Source organism: Leishmania martiniquensis, chromosome 23 (genome assembly GCF_017916325.1).
Source record: "Leishmania martiniquensis isolate LSCM1 chromosome 23, whole genome shotgun sequence".
Classification (NCBI taxonomy): Eukaryota; Euglenozoa; class Kinetoplastea; order Trypanosomatida; family Trypanosomatidae; genus Leishmania; species Leishmania martiniquensis.
Window position 1 is genome coordinate 647501 of NC_090158.1, and position 21827 is coordinate 669327.

A 21827-nucleotide genomic window follows, 5' to 3' on the forward strand; every position below is an offset into this window, starting at 1 on the left:
AACGCGAACGAGAGCTACCGCATGCTCGGGGAGCGTCCGTGCGAGTGAGTGAGAGGGGGACGTGTATGTGCCGCACAGACGGAGTAGTCTTCGCGCCTTTCCTCTGGCGGCCCTGCTACTGAGCGTCTCCGTGCTCGCTGGCCCAATCGACTAATGTTAAAGCCGCAGTTTGGCCGTCTCTCTAAAGGGGTGTGCGTCGCCAACGGGCGCCCGCCGGCGCCCTCCCTCTCTTTCCCCCCGACTTCACTGCCGCCTTTCTCCTGGGCGCGCCCGTACGGGTCCGGTGCGACGGACACACACGAGTAAACGCGCGCGTTGTTATGTCAGCGACTTTCCGTCGCCACCACTTCTCCTTCATCCCTTCGCCACGCCTCTGCGTCTCTCCAACGCGCCGTGTTCTGCGATGACCTCCCCCCGAACTTGTATCACGCGCCCACTCCCGCTCATCGGGCACATGAGCGCGCGCGCACGCACACACACAGTCTCCTTCCGTTTGCATCGTGACACGACACAAGATCGACCACATGCTCCAGTCACGCGCCCATGGCGGGTGGCGTGCCGCACGCCTGCGTGCGTGCTCTAATGCCGCCATTACCTACGACTCTTTGTTGCCGTCAGCAGCCCTGTCCTCTTTGGGTATGAGTCTTGCAAGCCGAACTTCAGCATCTGCGCCCGTTGTTGGGGTACGTGCCCGCAGCACTGACCACTGCACATTCCAGGCTGCCACGCTGCGTGTGCCGGTGCGACGTTGCCAGACAAAAGCGGCCTCGACTGCTTCGACGAGGTTCACCAGTATCGCACCGCTCAGCTCGGCCTCATTCCTCTCCGTGCTCTTGGAGCCAGAGAGAACAGTGCCGCTCGAGGACACGACGCGGACCTACGCAACGATGGACGTGGTAGAGCGGTGTGACGTGTACGACCCGGGCGTGCCAAACGTGACGTCGTCGCCGCCATCCGCAGCAGAGGTTGGTGCGACACAGGCGGAGCTGGACAGCGAGCCCGCCGATGCTGTTCCGACAGCACCGGCGTACCCGCTGCGCGCTGCGCACGCACAGGGTCGACTCTGGTCGCATTTTGTGGGCGCGCAGGCGACGGCGGCCGAGGGAGGCCTCGGCGAGGTCTGCGCCGCGCCGCCAGCGTGGCTCGTACAGCTCTGCCGAGACTTCTATTTCCGCACCGACACCAGCGCGGCAGACAAGCGAGTCGCCGACGACTTTGACACGGTCGCGCAGGCAAGCGATCCGCTCGCTGACCAGGCAGCGGTTGAGGCGGCAGCGCGTACGGGAGGCCGCCGTGGGGTGGCGTCGGCGCCAGCGCCGACTGGCAGCTCCTCTGCTGCCACGTTGATTAGCCGCGCTGACGGCTCGATGGAAGTGGATCCCTACGTTTGGCTGCCCTTCGACCTGCTCGACGTAAAGGATTACAACGTGGGGCCCTACGAGTTCCCGCCTACCGCGACGTACACAATGGAGCAGCAGGTGAAGCTGTGTCTTGGGCAGCGGCACAAGGAGTACGTGCACTTCTGCAACACCTACTGCTTCCCTGAGCGGTGGCAGATGCCCACCTCCATGGGGACGCAGCCGGCACGACTACTGGTCGATCCGTCGTGCCCGACGCCTGTGGTCTTCCTGCAGCTGTCCCCAGACTTTCCACCTGCGCTGTGGCTGCCCATGAAGCCTTCCGTGGCCGCCATCCGTGGTGTCCTCAGCAGCTTCGCAACTCAGGCGTACTTGCACCGCGAGGAGCAACACACTGTGTTCGCACACCGATACGAGACGGTGAAGCGCGTGATGGAGCTGCAGCAGCTGCCCACCACGCAGGAGGGCGATATACTGCGCTTTATGGCGTACGAGGCACGCAACACCCCGTACCTCGATGCCCCGCTGCGCGAGTACCCGAACCATCAGGAGTTCTTTCTGGGCGAGTACGACGACCCCGAGCGGCTGCTGGAGCACTTCGACCTCTGCCCTTTCCTTTTTGCCATCCCTCATCTGCGCACCGTGACGGACCTGCACGCCGAACGCATGACGCCAACGGTCGAGGGCGCCGGGGTGGCACCGTCCCTGTTCCGCTGCGTCTTCTCCAAGGCCCTCGTTCAAGTCTCCGTCCACCTCTCGGCGGAGGTGAAGCTGCCGCCGCAAGACCCTGAGGCGTTTCACTTCATGTGGAAAGATTCCCAAGTCGTGCCCAAGATGCGAGTCCCCGTCTTTGCGCGCGTGTCGTGGCCGGACAACCGCAACCTTTGCGGCGGTGGCATGCTGCCGCGCCGCTTCAATAAGCTCTTCGGCACCGAGTTTGCCTCCGACATCCCGGTGGACGCTATCCTCAGCGTCTACTACGTCATGCAGTGGGCGCAGCGGGTGCAGGACCTGCTGGGGGTAACTGGTATGCGGCAGCGCGTGGCGGAGCTGGAGGCGGCGGCGCACCTTCCCGAGCCGCCGAAGCTGTACCCCGGCACCCGCGAGATCCCCAACCCGGAGTACACAACCCATGAGCGGCTGGGGATGCACATCCAATACTTGAGCCACCTGGGCGATCCGCAGGTGCTGAGCACCATTGAAGCGCTGCTCCCGGCGGCATCCGCGCCGGTGCGCATGGGCTGCGCCAAGGCGGCGCTGATTGCCGGAGACCGAGAGCTTTTTCGCCGCATCGTCTCCAGTGAGCCACCGGGTCGTATGCAGCACTACATGACAAAGCTCGTTGTGAAGCGTAAGGCTCGCGACCTCGTGGACCCAGAGCCACGGCTGCTGGAGGATCAGTACGAGTTTGCCGCCCCACTGTGGACGAAGCGGGGGACGCGCATTGACCGCAACACGCTGGAGGGTGCCGTGGATGCAGCTCGGCTGCTGCGGTAGCCGAGCTGCTCCTCGAACTGGAGCCATCATCACACCCCGGCACGTACCCCTCCCCCCTCCCCCCTTCCTTTCCTCCTGCGCGCACGGTCCTTGCAGCAGAGAGGGGGAGAGGTACGTGCCGGAGAACGGGACGTAAGCGCGATAAGAAAGGGCGCGTGCCGCTGCTGGGCAAAAGCTGAAAAGGGGGAAAAAGCGAAGGCGAATGGGTGACTGACCCGCCTCGATGGATGTGTGCGCGCAGAGGGAGGGGGGAGGAGGGAGACAGACTGAGAGAGAGGGGAGGGGGAGGGTGGTGCCCGCAGAGGCGCGTGGCAAGTGAAACGTGAACGACAGGGATCGACCAGTGGGCCCCTCGCCCCTCTTCATGAGCTGCCCGACCCGCGCCCCATTTCTTTTCTTCTTCTCTCCCCTCTTACGCCCCCACCTGCACTGCTGAGCGCTTTCCCTCCTCCTCCTCCTCTTCCCCTCTACTGCACACACTCGCACGCATGTATTCATCACTGCCGTCGACGTTGGCCGTGATCAGAGGTGCGCACCCCACAGCACCGTTTCTGTCCGCTGCTGCCTCTTCTTTCCCCCTTTCCTTTCCTTCCACCCCCCTCTGCTTGCAGACGCCCCGTGTCTGGGATGGCTGACCAATACGGCGCCGACGAGGCGGCGCACAAGCGCTTGCGGACGGAGGGGCAGTCTGCTTCTTCCTCTGCACCTGCAGCACCACCCCTTCCCCTTGATGCGGCACAAGGCGTCAAGCCTGCGGCGGCGAGCGGCCCACTCCCGGCGTCCTCGGCACCGTCCCCAAAGGGGGGCAGCATTGCGTCGACGTTGCATACCAGCGCCAAGGAGGCGCGCTTCGAGGGCCGCTGCATGCCGTCGTCCTTTCACTCGCTTCTCGGAGACTACGAGGTGCCAGAGGAGGCAAAGGATCTGGAGGACCTCGTTGGTGGGCACGAGGACTTCAGCGACCTCCCCGAGGCCCGCCGCGAAGCCCTCTTGCAGTCTGTACGCACGCTGGTGAAGAAGGCGGCTGGAGTCACCGCGGTCGGCCAGCTCGAGCACCTGCGAGTGAAGGCGTCGCGGCTTCACGGCTTCAAAGATACGGCGCGCAAGTCAGAGTTGACGGCGGCATACCGGCAGCTCGTCCGCGAAGGCGCCATTCGCGAGAACGCCATCGTTGAAGAGCTGCTTATCCGAAAAAAAGGCAAGTCGCACAGCGGTGTGCTCGTGGTGACCGTATTCATGGGCCCTGGCGAGTTCAGCTGCCCCAAGGACTGCTACTACTGCCCCAACCAGCCTGGCATCGCACGCAGCTACTTGCTGAAGGAGCCGGGCGTGCTGCGCGGCTTCCGCAACGGTTGGGACCCTATCAGCCAGTTCTACGACCGCGCCAGCGCACTGGAGAACAACGGGCACGTCGTGGACAAGATCGAGCTCATCATCCTCGGCGGCACCTTCTCCTTCTATCCCGCGCGCTACGCTGAGGAGTTCATGGCGGCATCCTTCTACGCCGCGAACACGTACTACGACTCGGCGCCGCTGCGGCCGATGCGCGGCTTGGCAGAGGAACTGACGCTGAATGAGGACGCACGCTGCCGCATCATCGGGATCACCGTGGAGACGCGGCCCGACTACATTAGTGTCCGTGAGCTGCGCCGCTTCCGCCAGCTCGGCGTTACCCGTGTGCAACTCGGCATCCAGCACCTCGACGACGACATCCTTAACATCATCAACCGCGACTGCCCCACCGCCAAGACAGTCGTCGCAATTCAGCGGCTGCTAGACGCCGGGTTCAAAGTGGACGCGCACTGGATGCCGGACCTTCCAGGGAGCAGCTTCGAGAAGGACATGGAGCTCTTTGAGTCTCTCTTCTCCCCTGACAATGAGCTATTTCAGGTGGATCAGTGGAAGGTGTACCCCACCGCCACCGTTCCTTTCACCCAAATCAGCGCGTGGTACAAAGAAGGGAGGTACAAGCCGTACGCGGAGCTCGAGAACGGCGCCTACATGGTGAAGCTGCTGGTGTACATCATGGAACACTGCCCCTACCGCATCCGACTCAACCGCATTATTCGCGATATCCCAACGACGTACATCATGGGCGGGGAAAAGCGGTGCAACCTGCGCCAGGTGATCGAGGCCGAGATGCGCGCACGCCACATCCGGTGCAAGGACATCCGAGAACGCGAATGCAAGGGCAACCCGATCGACCGCGCCAATACGCACCTCTTCACCGATGAGTTTCGCGCCAGTGAAGGGACCGAGTTTTACCTGTCTGTAGAGAACAAAGATCGCACGCAGCTGTATGGGCACCTTCGCCTGCGGCTGCGTGACGACGCCACAGCAGAGGAAAGCAACATCCTATCAGTTCTCCGGGGCTGCGCGCTCGTTCGGGAGCTGCACACGTACGGCAAGCTCATCGCCGTCAGCCAGCAGAACACCGGGCATGAGGCGCAGCACGTGGGCGTGGGGACGCAGCTCATGCGGGAGGCCGAGTGCATTGCAAAGGAGCGTGGCTACCATCGCATGGCCGTGATTGCCGGCGTTGGGGTGCGTCGCTACTACGCGAAGCTCGGCTATCGACTCGAGGACACGTACATGGTGAAGGCACTGGGCGACCACGCAAGTGCCATCACGGAGGAGCAGGTGGCGCAGGACGACGACAACGAGAACTCGGCCTACAGCAGTTTCATGAGCGCCATCAAATCCTTTTTTGGGCTACCGAAGGCGACACCCAAGAGGGAGCCCACACAGGCAGGGGACAGGCGGTGATGGCAGCCATGCTAACTGACTAAGCCCTCCTTCTACCCGCGCCTGCTTTACTGTCCTTACCCCAAAATTGTCGATGCTGACGCCTACGTAGCGTGCCTGGCCACCGAGCGCCTCCGTTTCTGTCGTACCTTCATCCCTCCCCCATCCTCTCTCTCTTCGGCTGCTGCGGTTGCGAAGGCTGTGGTGCCTCCCCGTTCCTCCTTCCCACGCGCCCCCCTTCCTCTGCCTAGTGTCCGCGCACCTGCGTCGTCTCCACCGTTTTTCCTCTCTCTGTTTTCCCTAAAGGTGCGTGAGTCGTCATCGAGTAAGTTGCTGTTGTGCAGCGCACAGTGACCGCATCCCCCTTCCTCTCCCCAAAGAAATAATCGTTATAAAGGAAAGGGCATGTACACTGTAGCGCTTGACGGACACGGCTCGCGCCTTCCCTGCCTTCAACCCGACCCTCTTCCCTTCTCCCTCTATCACATATCGCGGACACGGCAGCCGTTTCGCCTTGGTAAGATGGTGTGGTGTGCACCCGCAGGGACAGAGACAGAGGGGCGAAGACTAGAGGCGCGCAAGCGGGCGAGCATGACCCGTCGAGGGCAACCACCTAAGTCCCGCCGCCCCGCGGTCGCCGAGGTAGTAGGGAGGAAAAAAATATATATTTATATCCTATGCTGCCCGTGCCCGGGTACGCGGATTCCAGTGATCGGGGCGCTTCGCCTTCCACCTCGTTGTCATTACTATGCATCCTCGTACGCGTGCCTCGTGCTCGAAGGTTGAGGTGACGCCTCCTCGATCACGCGTAGGGCATGAACTCCGCTTTTCATTTGTGCACCCTTTTCCTCCCTCCATCTTCCCGTGTTGCACCACTCCGCCCACTGACGATCGTGGGGAGGTTTTGCCTGCTCACGGGACAGCTTCTCACACTCACACGCAGCGCCTTCTCACGGCGCGCGCGCTTTCATCATAAAGCTGATCTCCTCATTTTTTTGTGCATCTTCTTCGCCGGCACTCACTCGCCACCGCCGCCGCCGCCCCTTACCCACGCCGACGGGAGCGAGGAGAAGAACTACAGCATGCGACGGCGCGGCAGCCACTTCACGAGTGCGATGGCAGGGCGCAGCTCTCAGGCCGCCATTGCCGGCACCACTGCTCACGTCTTGCCGTCCGCGGCAGCGCAGGCGAGGGTGCTGACAATGGCGACGTTGTTCTCCACTCCGCTGCTGACAGCGCGGCGGCCCAAGTCCTTCGCCGCCAGGATTCACGACATGACCATCATGCGCATGGGAAACTCGTACAAGCCGAGCAAGTACAGTTCCAAAGACATCAGCTCGAGTCCGCGGGCCGGCGTTGGCCATGACCCCGTCTTCGCCAATTACCTCTTCAAAAAGGTTGTGGGGCCGCTGCGGCGCAAGCAAGGTAACTCGCCGGAGGACTTCCTCAGCGTGGACGAAGCCAGTAAGTGGATGGAGGCCACGAACGCAGCGAAGGTCCTCGGAATAAAGGAGGATGAGCTGCCCAAGCTGACGAAGATGATGCTGGAGGACAAGTTCAGGAAGGAGTACAAGGAGCGCAGCAACGCGCATCAAGAGGAGGTGGTGATCGCGACGGAGGTTCTTCTAGAATACCTTGACTCTTCCCTCTACCAGAAGAAGAATCGGCAGTACTACCGCAAGTTTCTGGAGAACATAAGGGCCGAGGTGGATGCGGAGCTGAAGGGCGAGCAATCCGAGCGCAATCAGTCGCTCACGTTTTGGTTCGGCATCGCCATCACCGGCGCCTGCGCCGTCATCATCTTTGTTGCGTACTCTCGCCTGTACGTTACGCGAAAGGATGTGACCAACATCGGCGTCAAGGTATCCGAGTACTTCTTGATGACGTTTCTGCAGCCCAAGAACATTGAGCCCAAGCCAGATTACAGCACCCGGTACTTCAACACACCCACCGCCATGGAGCTGGATAGGAAGAACGGCCGGTACGGCAAGCAGTTTCTGGGTGCGGATGCCATACGCCAGGCGGAACTCTCAGCAGCTTACGAGGAGCGAGAGGAGGCGGAGATGGTAAAGCTGTTTAACGACGAGCACGAGCGCAGGTTGCGCGATGCTCAAGATGACAAGGCCCGCAGCAGCCGCGTCGCCGTGCACCTCCCTGAACAGAGCGAGAGGGCGGGGGAGGCTGCGCTGCTATGTGAGCACAGCGTTAAAACGGCCTTTGAGAAGATGACCTTTCCTGAATTTAGTGGCATGCTGGCGAGCAACTTCGGTGGCGGCTCGCGCTTTCAGCGGCTGACGGCGGACACGTCGGCTCGGGCAGAGCACTTGGACCTCGCACGTGAGCGGCTCAAATCGCAAGGCTCATAGTATCGTACAGCCTGTGTGCGCGCGAAAGGGGAAGGGTAATCGTGGCGCAGATTTTTTTTTCGAGGGGGATGTGATGGCGTAGCTTCTGTGAGAGGATCGACCCACACGCCCGTTCTCTTCTCTATGCGTCGCTCGCCTTGCCTGTCTCGCTTTTTTGCTCGCCGACCTTGTGCTCTCACCGCCAAGATGCGGCGTGATGGGGGTCGATAGCGCCTCTTCAGGCCATGTGGTGCGGCTTGCCCGCGTTCTCCGTTATTCCTCGTCGAAGGCTGCTGCCTCTCTCCCCCTCCCGTCCGATGATGGCGGAGAGGGGAGGAAGGGGCCACGCCTCTTGGCGTGTGTCTATCTCTATGCGTGTGTGTGTGGGGGAAGGTAGGCAGCCCCTCCCCTCCCTCGACCTGGTGCCGGTGCTGCCCCGCCCCTGGTGTCGCCGGGGCCCAGCGCGCGCGACGCACGGCGCTGCGAGCGATTGCACCGCCGCGGATGTCGGGGGCGAGGCCCTGGCCGCCGTTTCGGCGGAGGGACCTGCAGCTGAGCCCAGGCTTGCAGGGTGCGCGTAGCGGGCACGGTGTCCTCGCGCCACTCGGGCGTATGCGGCTCGGCGCCGGCTTGGTGGTGTAGGGGAGGGCCTGAGCTCCCCACTCCCATGGCGGTGGATGCGCGACGCGGCGACCGGGATGACGGGCGCAGCTGTGGTGGCGGGGTGGGACTCGAGCAGCGCTTGCGTCGTGTGCGGTACAGCAGAGAGGCTTGGCTGTGCCGTCAAGTGGAAAGTCAGCGCCTCCTCGCGACTGATCGGACGCTGTCTGCGCGTTGTGTGCGCTACTTCCTCTCGGCGAAGGCTGCCGCTGGTGTTCGGGCAGAAACAGAGGTACATGGAGAGATCTAGTCCACGGGCACGGACCGATAAAGAGCAGAGCTCATCGGCAGCGTAGTGCTCTTCTCACTGCATGCAAGCCGCACCCCTTCATGCGCTAGCGGCATCGATGATGCCTCACTTTGTCGCTGCCAACGACCTCGAGTTGCACAAGTCGTGCCTAGTGAGAGGCGCTTCCTTTTGGTGCGGGGGGAAGCGGATATTGGGAGGACCGCAAGCCCGTGACTGATTGTGTACTGTGTGGGCGCGGAATTTGAGAGGGGGCAGCGCTCGTAAAGGCAGCAGTTAGGCAGTGAGCCTGCGGCACGAACACTGGCGAGTGCAGCCGCCACTTCGTTGATGCTCCCCCGCTTCTCTTTGTGCGTTGTCGCTCCGTCACTGTAACTCCCTCCCCTCCCCCTGCAGCGGCGAAGCTTCAGCGGGATGTGAGGAAGGAAACGGATGGCGAACCACGAGGAGCCGGAAGAGCCGCCAGAGGGCGCGTCAGTGGAATGCTTAATGCCTCGCGCTCCACTTTAATTTTCGTCGGATAGCTGCCGCTGACTCTCTTCGCTCTGCGGTGGCTGAACGCTGCGCGTGAGCCGCTCCGCGAATCATTTTGAGGACTCCGCACAACTGCGCTGTCGGCGCCGTGTGCCGCTGACTGACGACGCCGTGAGCATAACGCAGAAAAGGGATCAACGGAAAGGGCGCCGCCAAAGGGCTGGGGACTTGCTCGGCGAGGGTACTCAGGCGCGTCTGTTGCACGGCAGCCTCCCCTTCTCCCCCCGTGTCCCGTCTTGTCCCGCCGTGCGACTGCCAGCGAGGATTAGTTTCTTCTCTGCTGTGCACACCCGCACTACCACCCACAGAGAGGAGGGGCGGGTGGGTCGGCGGGAGGGGCAAGCGCCCCACCATTACCAATGCCGTCGCCGTGCGCGAAATGGCCCAGCCAGAACGCACACTATTCTGTTCTTTCCCTTCTCTGAGTCGCTTGACACGTACCTTCCGCTCTCGCGAAGGCGCTTAGGCGTGCGCGCGTCTGTCTCGCCCGCTTCCTTCGCTGCCGCTTCACTCTCCTCTGCCACCCCATCCCCATCGGTTCTCTCTCTCTCTGTGTTTGCCACCCTTGAGACTGCCACTGAGCACAGAAGCGAAAGGGGATCGAACACAAGCCGGCCTGCTCGCACTGCGTTTGTTTTTCTCCGCGCACTTCTGCTTTGTCGAATCATCGCACGACGGCGACTGTTTATCTTTCCCTGGCGGCTCTCTCTTGCCCTCCCCCCTCCCACCACCACCCCATCAGTGGCCAGCTGCACTCCGCCAAGGACGGCACGAGTGCTGCCGCGGTATTGCTTCTGCCGCCAGTGCCGTCGTTGGCGTGAGCTCCCGCCTCCTCTCAAAAGTTCTCTTCATTAAGTGCCGCTGCCGCCGGACGCGCGCACCGGCCCTGTATCCTTCGGCGTTACCCATCCAACCCGCAGTGCACCACAGCAACTTCATACGAGGAAAAAGAGGTGCGCGGGCCAGCGCTGCCAGGGATGCTGGTACACACCGAGCAGCCACCTTTAGGAGGCTTTGCGGAGGAGTACGGGAGCACTTTGGCCACGGCTGCTGGCGCCGTGGCCGTTGCACGCCACGATGCTGCGCTTGAGCTATCCAAGAAAACGGGCGTAGACATCTGCCGTGACGGCTACGACGCCGACACGCTCTATGCGGACCCTGAAATAACCGCCGTAGCCTCCTCGGTGGCTACGACAGTGGCCAAATCAGCGCTGCACCCACTCGACACTCTCAAGTGCCGAATGCAGCTGCTCCGCACCGACGGAGCTTCACCACTGCCGCATTGCCAGCGCTCTCAGTGCAACACGAGCCAGCGCCGGCCTGCTCTGCTGCGCACCCGTCTTCGACAGCTGCGGCATCAATACGCGGCTCAGTGGACGCTGGGACACCTCTACGGCGGACTTCCAGTGAAGCTCTTCTTTTATATTCCTTATCAGGCCACTTACGTGTCGAGCTACAACTTTGCGCAGCGCACTTTGCACGGACTCGATAAGGCAGGGGAGGGTGCAGCAGGTCATCGCTCCGCGAACTATGTGTGGCACACCGTGACTGCGGCCGTCTTCGCCGAGGTGGTGAGCGCCGGAATTCGTGTGCCGATGGAGACCATGAAGATGCGTATTCAGTCTGCTGCTGCCGCCGGATCGCTGCACGCGCTGCGGCAGCTTCGGCGGCAGGGCTTTGCTGCGTGTGTGCGTCTCGCTGTTCCGCAGACGCTCATGCACGACATACCGTACTCGGTTATTCAATGGGTGGTGTACGAGACTCTGCGGCCATGGACGCAGCAGTGGAAGACGCGAGTAGAGAAACCGGTGGGTGGCGCCGAGCTGACACAGTCATCGTCGATGTCAACCAGCTTCTGGGCTCTCTATGGTGCAGAGCTGGCGCGCACTTTCCTCTCTGGTGGCTTCAGCGGCCTCTTGGCGTCTGCACTGACCGTGCCACTCGATAACATTCGCACGCGCGTTGTGGTGGCCACAGCGTGCGCTCGTGATTCGTCTGTCTCCGATGTGGTGCGAGACGCCTACCAACGCGAGGGTATGCGCGGCTTCGTGCGTGGGGGCGGCATGCGAGTGCTTTGGGTCACGGCCAACATGGCTTTATACTTTCCTCTGTTCGAAGGCGTGCGCGCCCTGCTGCAGCGGCGTGGCAACGGGGGCATCATCGATGGCACGTCTTCACTATGAGTCGTAGAAGACCAGGAGCGGAGTGGCGCACGCTCCCACACCCGTGGCAGGGGGGAGGGGGGGCCATGCGCAACCGCGGCGCGTCCCGATATCTCTTCAAATCTTTTCGTCGCCTCTCTATTGCGTAATAGCCTTCGTACCTTCAACAGCGAAAATAACGCGCGCGCGAGCAGATCGTGGACGCAATTCTGTAGGATGGCAGAGTCTCCAGGGAAGGGGTATTCGTGGTGAGAGGGCGTATCCTCTGAGCATTCCTTTTGAGGATGAATCCGTCGATGCACAGATGTGCGCCCCTGCGTGGGTGCCGACAAGTGTCTGCCCGACACGCTGCAAGCGTCTCCTTCGTGGAGTGTCTGCGTCGAGAAGCTGAGTGCGCGCTGGGCAGTGAGGGTGTCGCTCAGCACAGAGACCGCGCTTCCTCCGCTGCCATTTCTCTGCCTTATCGGCTTCCCTATTCTCCACTCATTCTCGAAGGCTGCTGCCTCTCTCCCCCTCCCGTCCGATGATGGCGGAGAGGGAAGGGGCCACACCTCTTGGCGTGTGTCTGTCTCTGCGTGTGTGTGTGGGGGAAGGTAGGCAGCCCCTCCCCTCCCTCGACCTGGTGCCGGTGCCGCCCCGCCCCTGGTGTCGCCGGGGCCCAGCGCGCGCGACGCACGGCGCTGCGAGCGATTGCACCGCCGCGGATGTCGGGGGCGAGGCCCTGGCCGCCGTTTCGGCGGAGGGACCTGCAGCTGAGCCCAGGCTTGCAGGGTGCGCGTAGCGGGCACGGTGTCCTCGCGCCACTCGGGCGTATGCGGCTCGGCGCCGGCTTGGTGGTGTAGGGGAGGGCCTGAGCTCCCCACTCCCATGGCGGTGGATGCGCGACGCGGCGACCGGGATGACGGGCGCAGCTGTGGTGGCGGGGTGGGACTCGAGGTGGAGGGGAGTCGTGCTCAGAATGACCGTGTCGACGCCTTGCAGCAGCGCGTGCCTGCTGCTTTCTCTTTTCTCGAGGCAGCGGGGCGTGTGGCAGCTCGGAAGAGGAGGCGGGATATGGTGGTGAGGGGCTCAAGCAGCGTTTCATGTTAGTGGCCCAGTAGTGAATGGACACGCTGTACCGCAGATTAGTCTTCGTTTTCAGGCTCTGGGGCCCGCGCACCTCTGCGTGCGGGCATGAAGGGCTCCCGGGGTCGAGCGCGCCTGCGTACTGGATGCTGTTACCGCACGGGCGCTGCTGTTGCCCTTCTCCCCCATGTGTTGGACGCGTTTTTCCCAGTCGTGAACGGCAACGGGAGGAAGAGAGATGAAAAGGGCGACCGCCTTCGGCTTGTCTCTGCGCTTTGGGAAGGAGGAGGATGGGGGCGGAGGCGCCAGGACCGGTGATCGGTTTGCCCAGGCGTCCGTCTCCTCCTCGCTGGGGTCGGGTGAGGGGGGACACGGGGCTGGGCCCGTCTTTGTTGCCGTAGACTAAACGGCAGTGGCAGCGGTGCTGCAGCTGTGCTGTGTCGTGCGCATATTTTGTTGTTGTTAGGCGGCCCTTTCGCTCTTACGGGCACGTCGTTTCGCGTGCTCCGGGGATGCCAGCCGTTGCTGCTGTTGTCGCTGCTTCCCCCAGATGATGGAGTGCGCTTGTGCATCAAGTCAGCCGTTCAAGCTTTTACCGCTTCTCACGACGCTCTTTCGTCTCTCTTTACGTGGACTGCATCAGCGGCTACCCGTTAAAGGCTTCTCTTTCCAAGAGAGAAGCACCCACGGCCTGAGGGGGCAGCGCATCTCTCATAGGCTCCCTTCCCTTCCCTCCCCCAGCTGTGTCGCCGCCGCAAACTTCCTTCCCTGGCCGCTCGATCTCGTGCACATGTGGCCCGTGTGCCTGCGCGTGAGCTAGCCCATTGCGTGCACTCGCGTCGAAAACGGGTCCAGAGGCTTCAGTGTGCTCGTCTTCCTCGTTGTTGAACGTGCATCCATCTCAGCCCCTCGCATGACCACTCCTCTCTCCCTGCCCTGACCCCCTCTCTGCTACCGCCGAGGCAGCTCGCTCAAGGGATCGCTGCGCCCATTTTTGGTCCTCGCTGACTCAGGCGAAAGACAGAGGCGACAGCGCATCGCAGCAACACGCAGAGATGATTTGCCACATGCAGAAGACGTTCGCTTTACCCCTCTTCTCTCATAGCTCGCCTGCTCTCCCAGGATCGCTTTAGATTGTCACACATGCACCTGCGTATGTGTGTGTGTATGTGTGCCTGCATGCTCTCACTAGCGTTCCCCTCTATGCAAGCTTTGTGCCTGTGGGCGCGTACTCCGCGGCGCGTTGTTATGGCACCTTTTGTTTCCTCCAGCTACCGAGCACGCGCTGCTGTATTCGAAAAAAAAATAGATATATGCTCGATTCCACTCGCGCTGCGCTGCTGTGCAGCTCCGTTTCTCGGACAAAGTACCGCCAGCGGTGCCGCTGGTGCAGAGCTGCGGCGACGGGTGCTCGCATCGACTCCTCTCCCTCGCTCTGCTTGCCTCTCTCCTTCGCTCGCTCACGCACAGAGGACCTGCGGCTGCTCCTGCGTCTGGCGCAGCTCTTCACTGGATTGTTGGGCCCCTCAACTTTGTGTCGGTGCGCGGAGGATCGACAGCGCAGTTGCCTCTCACGGATAAATTTTCGCTTAGCGCCCCCCCGTCCTCTCTCTCTCCTTTACGCCTTGAGGGACCTCTTTCGCCGGCTCCTTGCTTTGCTGGGTCAGCTCTGCCATGCGACCGGGGGTGCTGATGTCTGTGTCTCTGTCTCTCTTCGTATGGTGTCCACTACCTCACCCCTCCTCTCCTATCTCAGCTCTCTCTCTCCCATCTCTCCAAGAGGCATCAAATCAGCGGTCAGGGGAACGGCAAGACCAGCCGCAATTCGGAGCCTGTGCGACTGCAGCATCTTCCTGTCAACCGCCGCTCTCCTTCATATGTTTCCTGCGGACTGCTCTGCTACCCGCCTCCCCTCTACACTGCGCACACCCATACACTCAGACGCCGCGAGTGGGTGCCTGCGAGCACACCTTCTAGTGTACTAATCTCCACCAGAACTGCTGCACAAGTGTTGGCGCTGCGTCCTACACACACAGCTCTTGTAGAGCATGCGAATCTGCCGTAGTTGGCCGCAGAAGGCACATCCGTGAACAGAAGCGGCGGACGTGCCGGCGAGACGAGTGTCGCGCCATCGTACTGCTGCTACCTACTGAATTCATACTCGTGCGAGGCATAGGCTCCTACCGAAGTGCTTCGAAGCATTATCAGCTACCCCCCTAAGTCCCCTTCCCGCATCAGCCAGGCCTGTCAACGGCGCCCCTCCCCTCTCTCTTTGCCTGCAGTGCGTTGACCACCTTCTACCCCCTTTTCCTTCAGATTTCCGGTGGACATGTGAAGTGATCACCGCATGCGGCGAAGCGCTGTGCCCACGAAGGGGTTTCACGCCCCACGGCCCAACGGCAGCCACAGAGCTTCAGTCGGGTTAGCGGCCGCGCCATCGAACGCAGTCGCAACAGCGGCAGCATCGACAACTCTCAAGGCGCCCGCACGTGACTCAACAGCATCGGGACCATCTCCATCTCCATCGCTGTCATCCCCCCTCGCTCCCCGCCGAGATGGCAATGCCGGCGGCAAAAAGGTTGCAAGTGTCACTGCTGATGCTGCCGGTGACGAGGCTGGCAACGCCACGCTCTGTTCCAAGAGCGGCTGCGCGTCACCCCTCCAGTCAACGCGTGCGCTGCTGAGCGGTCACTTCAGCGCGAACTACCTGCGCCGTGCATCTCGGCGAGAGGACCAGGGTAAGCCGCATGATCGTGCAAGCACCACTGCAATCGCTGCTAGGAGAACAGCGGGCTCTACTACAGTAGCTACAACAGCGAGGCAGCATAGGGTGTCGTGCGCGAGCAGAGGTGACGTGCTTCTACCGCGCAAGCGGTCTCGCTCCCTATCCTCCGACGAAACTGGTGCCGATGGCATGCATTGTCGAGATGACACAGCGCGCACGTGCGGTCGTGCGCCTTCCGCCAGCTTCGGCAGCGCGAAAGGAACGGGCGCCGACGACGCGTCGCTGGCGCAGGTATTGATTCCACGGCGGCTCACTGCACGGTGCCTTTCCACCTCGCACACTCCCCGCACTGTCTTCTACCCTCCCTCCGCGGAGCAGCCTCTGACGCTCGTGCGGGGCTCACACGATGCAGATGTTGGCGGTGCTGTAAGCACACCGGAATGCGCGCGGGCACCGAGTGCTCCAAGCGCGCCATCGACAGCAGACTTCCACGTCGTCTCTGAGTATCCTGAACGCGCGCACCCTTGCGGCCTTGCGCCTGCCGTGCCGGAGTCGACCGGCGCGGACGACGCATTCGCAGTCACACCAGCCGCCAACGCTTTGAGGGCCCTCGAGCCCCATCCAGTAGCGCATGTGAGCAGAGAGCCGCCGAAAAGCGGCACCGTGGTCTCAGCGCCTCACATAATTCCATCCGATGCGATGATGACCGCGCCAACGCCGTCACCGCCAGCGCCGCATGGAAAGGGATTTCTTTTGTCGCTGGAGCACCAACGGCGCGACGGCGCAGCGACGCTTCACACCACCCCTTCCTCGCTACCGTCCCCGCCGCAGACGGACAGGTCGCGGTGCTGCGGCGGCACGCCTCAGTGGATCTCACCTGCACCACCTGCCCTGCTGAGCACACCGAAGACTGCGCCATCCACTCTTCAATCGCTGCCCCTGCGGCGGTTACCCTGTGACTCCGCCTCTTCATCGCCGGTGCGGCTGCCACGCTGCGTGCATGGCTTGGCAGCGCCGCCATCATCTTCGCTCAGTCACAAGGCGCCCGCGGCGCTATCTTCACCTCTCGAGTGCGCCCGACCGCCGCCATCACCACCGCTTGCCGACGGCGCTCCGGCGCCTACCATGGGCTTGATGTGGTGTCGGACGCGACCCTGCGTGACTCCTACCTCTGCTGAGGGAGACGAGCACATGAGCGTGCAGTCTGGAGCACCTCCGGCCAGCTCCATGGGAGGGCCGGCGCGGATAGAAAAGCCGCGGGAGGTGCCGACGGATTTCTTTCCCTTGCTCGCGGCAGCAGAGGAAGCGGAGAGGGGGGAGTGCGACGAGGCACTCGAGCGCGAGATGGATGAGGATCTGCGCATGTCAACAGATATCGCCTTCACTCCGTCAGGCACCGGTAGTGGCGCGCCGCCGTTTTTCTCACAGTCGTCCATGATGGAGGAGGACGGGAAGCCGACGGAGGGGGACAGCGGCGAGGAGGAGGCCTGCAGCAGAGGTAGTGGTCTGGCGCTGGAGCGACCCGGCAACGATCGTCGGCTGCGCTGCAGCGCGAGGGTTAGCGGTGAGGAGGGCCACGCGTGCATCTGCTTTCGCTCCCAAGGTGGCGCCGGCGGAGGGGCGCTCACTGGGTCATCGCCGCCGCCTTCCATCGCCATATCGGGCACGCCAGGCCACCGCGCACTCCTCAGCTGCGGAAGCCACCATGACAGCCCCACTACAACTGAGTGTGCTCACTTGTTTCCACAGAGATCCACGGTGGAGTCGGCCGGCGCCTTCGCCCGTATTCCATCTGCACTGCCGACGTGGCTAACACGTGAGGCCACACCGCCACGTCTTCAACCGGCGCTCGCGCCTGGTGCAGGGCTGCTGCCGCTCGCCGCTGCGGGTGGAGGCGGAGGCTTCGGAGTTGGGGGGGCCGGCTCTGGACGCCACCGCACGATTTTCTCTTTCAGATCGCTTCGTGCGGACACCGAAACCGCCGCTCCTCCACCCGACGCCTTCGATGACGCGAAGTCATGCCCATTAGACTCATCAGTAGTGACGGTGACAGACGAGGCCTTCGCGAGCACACGGGGTGAGGCTTCCCCTGCGGCCGGTAGCGGGAGCACGATTGCTTTGCCTGCGCGCCCAGGCCGCACATGCTTTACACTGCACTCCGCTGTGCCCATGCCAGTGACAGCTTCTTACTCTGCCACCACAGTAGTGGAGCCCACGTCATTGGCAACCGGCGCGGCACCACAAGATCGCTCAGGTACGGGCTACCCACCAGGCGAGGAGAGCTCCTCCGGGAGCTGCTGTGCCGAGCTGCAGCAGCTGCCGGGTCGCTGCACTCTGTCGCCGCAGAGAGCTCCGCTACTGTCAACCTTTGCGGATGGCGCGGTTAATGCGGCGCCAAGCAGTGCGACAAGAGCGCCCAGCTATATGGAGAGCAGCCATGCCACCATGTGTGCGCAGGAGCCTATTGTGAACGCGCAGCCGAGGTTGCTGCTGCCGATCAGCTCAGCACCCGCGACAGTGATCACGCACTGCTCGCCGCTAGCACCCACAAGTGAGGAGTCACCGCAGCGTCGGCGAAGTCTCCCGCTTCAGCAGGCGCCACAAATGCCGGTGACGGCAGCAACGACAGAGCAGGGGCAACTGGAAACGCCGTCCAAGGAAAGCCACTCGCCAGCCCTTTTCACTGCCGCTGCTGCGTCGCCGTTGGTGAATCACACACGCGCTGAAGCTTCGAGTGTGACCGCGTCTTTGCCCGCATCGGTACCGGTGGTGCGTGACGAGGCAGCGCACCTCCACCCGGGAGAGCGTCGGGAGATGCTCTTTCCTCTACTCTCTGCGCCTCCACCGCCGTCTTCGCCTCTCCTCCTGTCGCCTGCGGCCGCAGACGACACTGCGGGGCTCTTTTACGATCTGCCGTGTGAGGTGGGCCACTTCTACGCAACGCGGCGCGGCATCACGTCGCTGTACGACTGGCAGCACAATTTGCTTACCCACCCTGAGGTTCGACAAGGCGGCAACTTCGTCTACAGCCTCCCCACGAGCGGAGGCAAGACGCTCGTCGCCGAGCTGAGTCTGCTGCGGTGTGTGCTGAACCGCCGCAAGTCGTGCTTCCTCGTCCTGCCCTTTGTGTCATTGGCCGAGGAGAAGACGATGGCGCTGCAGCCGCTGACGACAGCGTTGGACTTTAACGTGGAGGGCCACTACGGCAGCTCTGGCCGCTTCCCGCTCAGTGAGGCACCCGCCGTGTACGTTTGCACAATCGAGAAGGCGAACTCGCTGCTAAATCACATCCTCGAGGAAGGCCGCGCGGACGAGATTGGGGCGGTGGTGGTTGACGAGCTGCACATGGTCGGCGAGCCCCGCCGAGGGGCAACGCTGGAGCTGTTTCTTTCCAAGATGCTACTGATCAGCGCCGCACGCCACCGGCAGCATGAATCGGTGGATGCGTCAGTGTCGCAGAGGTGCGACAGTGTAAGCGGTGCTCCGTCAGGGCAGCTGGAGGAGTTGGAGGGTATGCGGGACGGCGTCCCTGCGAGAACGGCCGTGACGGGCGCCGCAACGGTGGCTATAGGTCCCGACCCTCTTCAGATCATTGGCATGAGCGCTACAGTTCCGAATCTCCGCACCATTGCAGCGTGGCTTCGGGCCGCGTGCTTTGAGTATGACTTCCGGCCGGTGCCACTGCGCTCCTACAGTGTGGTTGGCGGCCTCGTGCTACGCGATGGCGAACACAACGAGCGCAACCTCAGCAGCGGCTCTGTCACGCAGCATCTCATAGAGCTCGCGACAGAGGTGCCCGATGCGTCTGTAGTGATCTTCTGCGCCAGCCGCCAGCAGTGTGTCGACACTGCGAGAGGCATCGTGAGTTACCTTCGGGCTCAAGCGATCGCTGGCGAAACGATGCCGCCCACCATCGACGCGGGCGGCAGCAATGTGCCGGTGGATTCGCCGTCAATCTCGGTGCTTGGTGTACCGTTCCCGAGCTTAACGAAGGGGCCTGCCACGGCGGCCGCGGTGGCGGCGGTGCCGTCGCAGGCCTCACTTGCCATCAAAGGCATCCTGGCAGACCTCGAGGCCCTTGCACATGCCGAAGCCTCGCAGCTCAGTGAGCTGATGCCCTTCGGCGTGGCCTTTCACCACGGCGGCCTCCTCGCTGAGGAGCGCGACCTCATTGAGACGGCGTTCCGTCGCAAGCACATCCGCATTCTGTGCTGCACCTCTACCCTCGCGGCTGGCGTCAATCTCCCTGCGCGGCGCGTCATCATCAAAGCGCCATACGTGGGTCGTGAGTTCCTCACGAGGTCGCGCTACCTGCAGATGTGCGGTCGTGCCGGGCGTGCCGGCTTGGACCCGTACGGCGAGTCGTACCTGCTGCTGAGTAGCCGTGATGAGACGCGCGGCCACGCTCTCATGCGCGCCCCTATGGAGCCGTGCTGCAGCCAGCTCCTCGAAGACGATGAAACACTTACCCGCTCGCTGCTGGAGTGCGTTGGGGTCGGGCTGGTGACAGACTTCCAGAGCGCCTCTCGATGGAGCGACTCACTGCTGAGCCGGTGGGCGGTGGGGCCCGTAGAGGCGATGTGGCAGCCGCACATCGCTGCCGTTACCGCCCCCGTCGCGTCCGCGAGCGCAACAAGTGCGCCTTCTCCAGCGGCAGAAAATGCCGCGTGTGGCACGGCCACCAGCTTCTCCCTCGCTTCTCGAGTAGCCCATGACGGCAGCGCTGATGCTGCACAGGACGTAGAGAGCAGCCGGTCTGCGCTAGGCCCTACAGCCTCACCGCCCTCCCGCCCAGCCTCACTGACATCTCCGTCTTGGCCATGCATGCCGCTGGCCGTGATTAACGCGATGGTGCGAACCTCGCTGGCCAAGCTGGCGCGTTGCGGCCTCATCCGCGTTGCTGACACACGCACCGACGCCAGCGGCACCGACGGCGTCACCACCGTGAGCGGCAACAACGATATCAGCTTGACTAACCCCATTCACACTCGCAGTGGCGGTGGGGCGGCAGCTACAGATGGGACGGGCTTCGACGCTGCCTCGAGCGCAGCTCTCGAGGCGCTGCTGAGTAGAGCATTCAACGAAAGCGGTAACGTGGACGCCTCAGTAGAGGCGCGCGACGCCTGCCACATGCAGCTGCTTGTTACACCGTTTGGCAGCTCCTCCGTCCGCTCGTGCTTTAGTGTGGCGGAGGCGCTGCTGCTGCGCGACGAGCTGGACGAGCTGCAACACACCGGCCTTATCCTCTCCGACGACCTTCACCTCTGCTACTTCCTTACCCCGCTTCGCGAGGTGGGGAGGTGCGACTGGGCGCTGCTGCGACTATTGATGTCCCGTATGAGCGACAGTCGCCAGCGCATCGCCAGCCTCCTTGGGGTGGACGCATACTTTGTCGATCAGCAGGCGATGGGGCTCGGCGGCCCACTGGAGGCCTCAGCGGAGGGTCGAAGGCGCCTCTTCACGGCGAAGCGATTTTACGTGGCGCTGATGCTGGCAGATGTGCTGGCGGAGGTGCCCATGGCCACGGTGGAGCAGCGGTATAACGTGAGCCGTGGCCAGCTGCAGAGTCTGATGCGCTCCGCCTCGATGTTCAGCAGCTCCATCACGAGCTTCTGCCACGCTATGGAGTGGTTCTCGCTGGAGGCGGTACTTGCATCCTTCGTGAAGCGGCTCGGCTTCGGTGTGAAGCCGGACTTGCTGCCGCTGATGGAGATACGCGGCATGCAGCCGCCGCGGGCGAGGGCGCTGTGGAATGCCGGCTTCAAGAGGATTGCTGCGATTGCGGTGGCCGACGCAGATGACATGCTGGCCAAGGTAAAGGCGATGAACCCGAAGGACGCAAAGGCGGCGAAATTTTTCACGAAGCGCGCGGCGTTGATGGCCATCCGAGAGGCGAACCTCGCGCTGCAGTCGCAAATTAAAGAAAAGAAGGACGAGCTGCATGAGCTGACTGCTCGTCGCGGCCGTGGGTTTCGCGGTCTGCGCTGAAGGGGACGGCACGAGCGAAGGCGGCGCAGGCGAAGTCGGGGACTGCCCTGTGGGCAGTCCTTTCGCGTGGAGATGTCGAGGGAGGAGGTGCGGTGGTGGGAGGGAGCGGCTGTGTGCACCCCCGCCCACACTTTACCTCGCGCGCTCACTCTAACAACGTCACCTCTGCTGCTGCGAAAGTGTGCTGACGCACCTGTCTACTCGCCTGCTGCTTTTGTCCACGTACAAGCGCATTACGTGCGCACATGCACGCACAGACACGAAAGCAAAAGCGTTGGCACGGGTGCCTCTCCCAATTTTCCCCATGGTGAGCCTCTGCATCGACCAGAGGCGCGAGCGAATCTGATGGAGAGAGAGAGGGGCTGGAGAAAAAGGAACGGGAGAGCAGGGTGCGCGCGGCTGCTGCATTCTACGTGGCCGCAGCGCCAGCGCCGGCTGCACACACACACACATACACACACATACACAATCTCGCTCTCTCCAAGCGGCGGTGCATGGACA

At 62.8% G+C, this 21827-nt stretch overlaps 5 protein-coding genes across 5 annotated transcripts; all 5 read left to right on the forward strand.

Moving 5' to 3' along the window:
* Positions 1 to 524: 524 nt before the first annotated feature.
* On the forward strand, positions 525 to 2855 carry LSCM1_06152 (uncharacterized protein; the record flags this gene model as incomplete). The annotated part of the gene is made up of 1 exon (XM_067323584.1): positions 525 to 2855. The coding sequence occupies one exon, from the start codon at positions 525 to 527 to the stop codon at positions 2853 to 2855; it is 2331 nt and encodes a 776-aa protein (XP_067178689.1).
* Positions 2856 to 3482: 627 nt separating this feature from the next.
* LSCM1_06153 (uncharacterized protein) lies at positions 3483 to 5621 on the forward strand (the record flags this gene model as incomplete). Its single annotated transcript, XM_067323585.1, has 1 exon — positions 3483 to 5621. One exon carries the CDS (start codon positions 3483 to 3485, stop codon positions 5619 to 5621), a length of 2139 nt encoding a protein of 712 aa, XP_067178690.1.
* A 1061-nt stretch (positions 5622 to 6682) lies between these two features.
* Positions 6683 to 7966, forward strand: LSCM1_06154 (uncharacterized protein; the record flags this gene model as incomplete). Its single annotated transcript, XM_067323586.1, has 1 exon — positions 6683 to 7966. One exon carries the CDS (start codon positions 6683 to 6685, stop codon positions 7964 to 7966), a length of 1284 nt encoding a protein of 427 aa, XP_067178691.1.
* Positions 7967 to 10363: 2397 nt separating this feature from the next.
* LSCM1_06155 (uncharacterized protein) lies at positions 10364 to 11569 on the forward strand (the record flags this gene model as incomplete). Its single annotated transcript, XM_067323587.1, has 1 exon — positions 10364 to 11569. One exon carries the CDS (start codon positions 10364 to 10366, stop codon positions 11567 to 11569), a length of 1206 nt encoding a protein of 401 aa, XP_067178692.1.
* Positions 11570 to 16565: 4996 nt separating this feature from the next.
* On the forward strand, positions 16566 to 21326 carry LSCM1_06156 (uncharacterized protein; the record flags this gene model as incomplete). Its single annotated transcript, XM_067323588.1, has 1 exon — positions 16566 to 21326. One exon carries the CDS (start codon positions 16566 to 16568, stop codon positions 21324 to 21326), a length of 4761 nt encoding a protein of 1586 aa, XP_067178693.1.
* Positions 21327 to 21827: the final 501 nt, after the last annotated feature.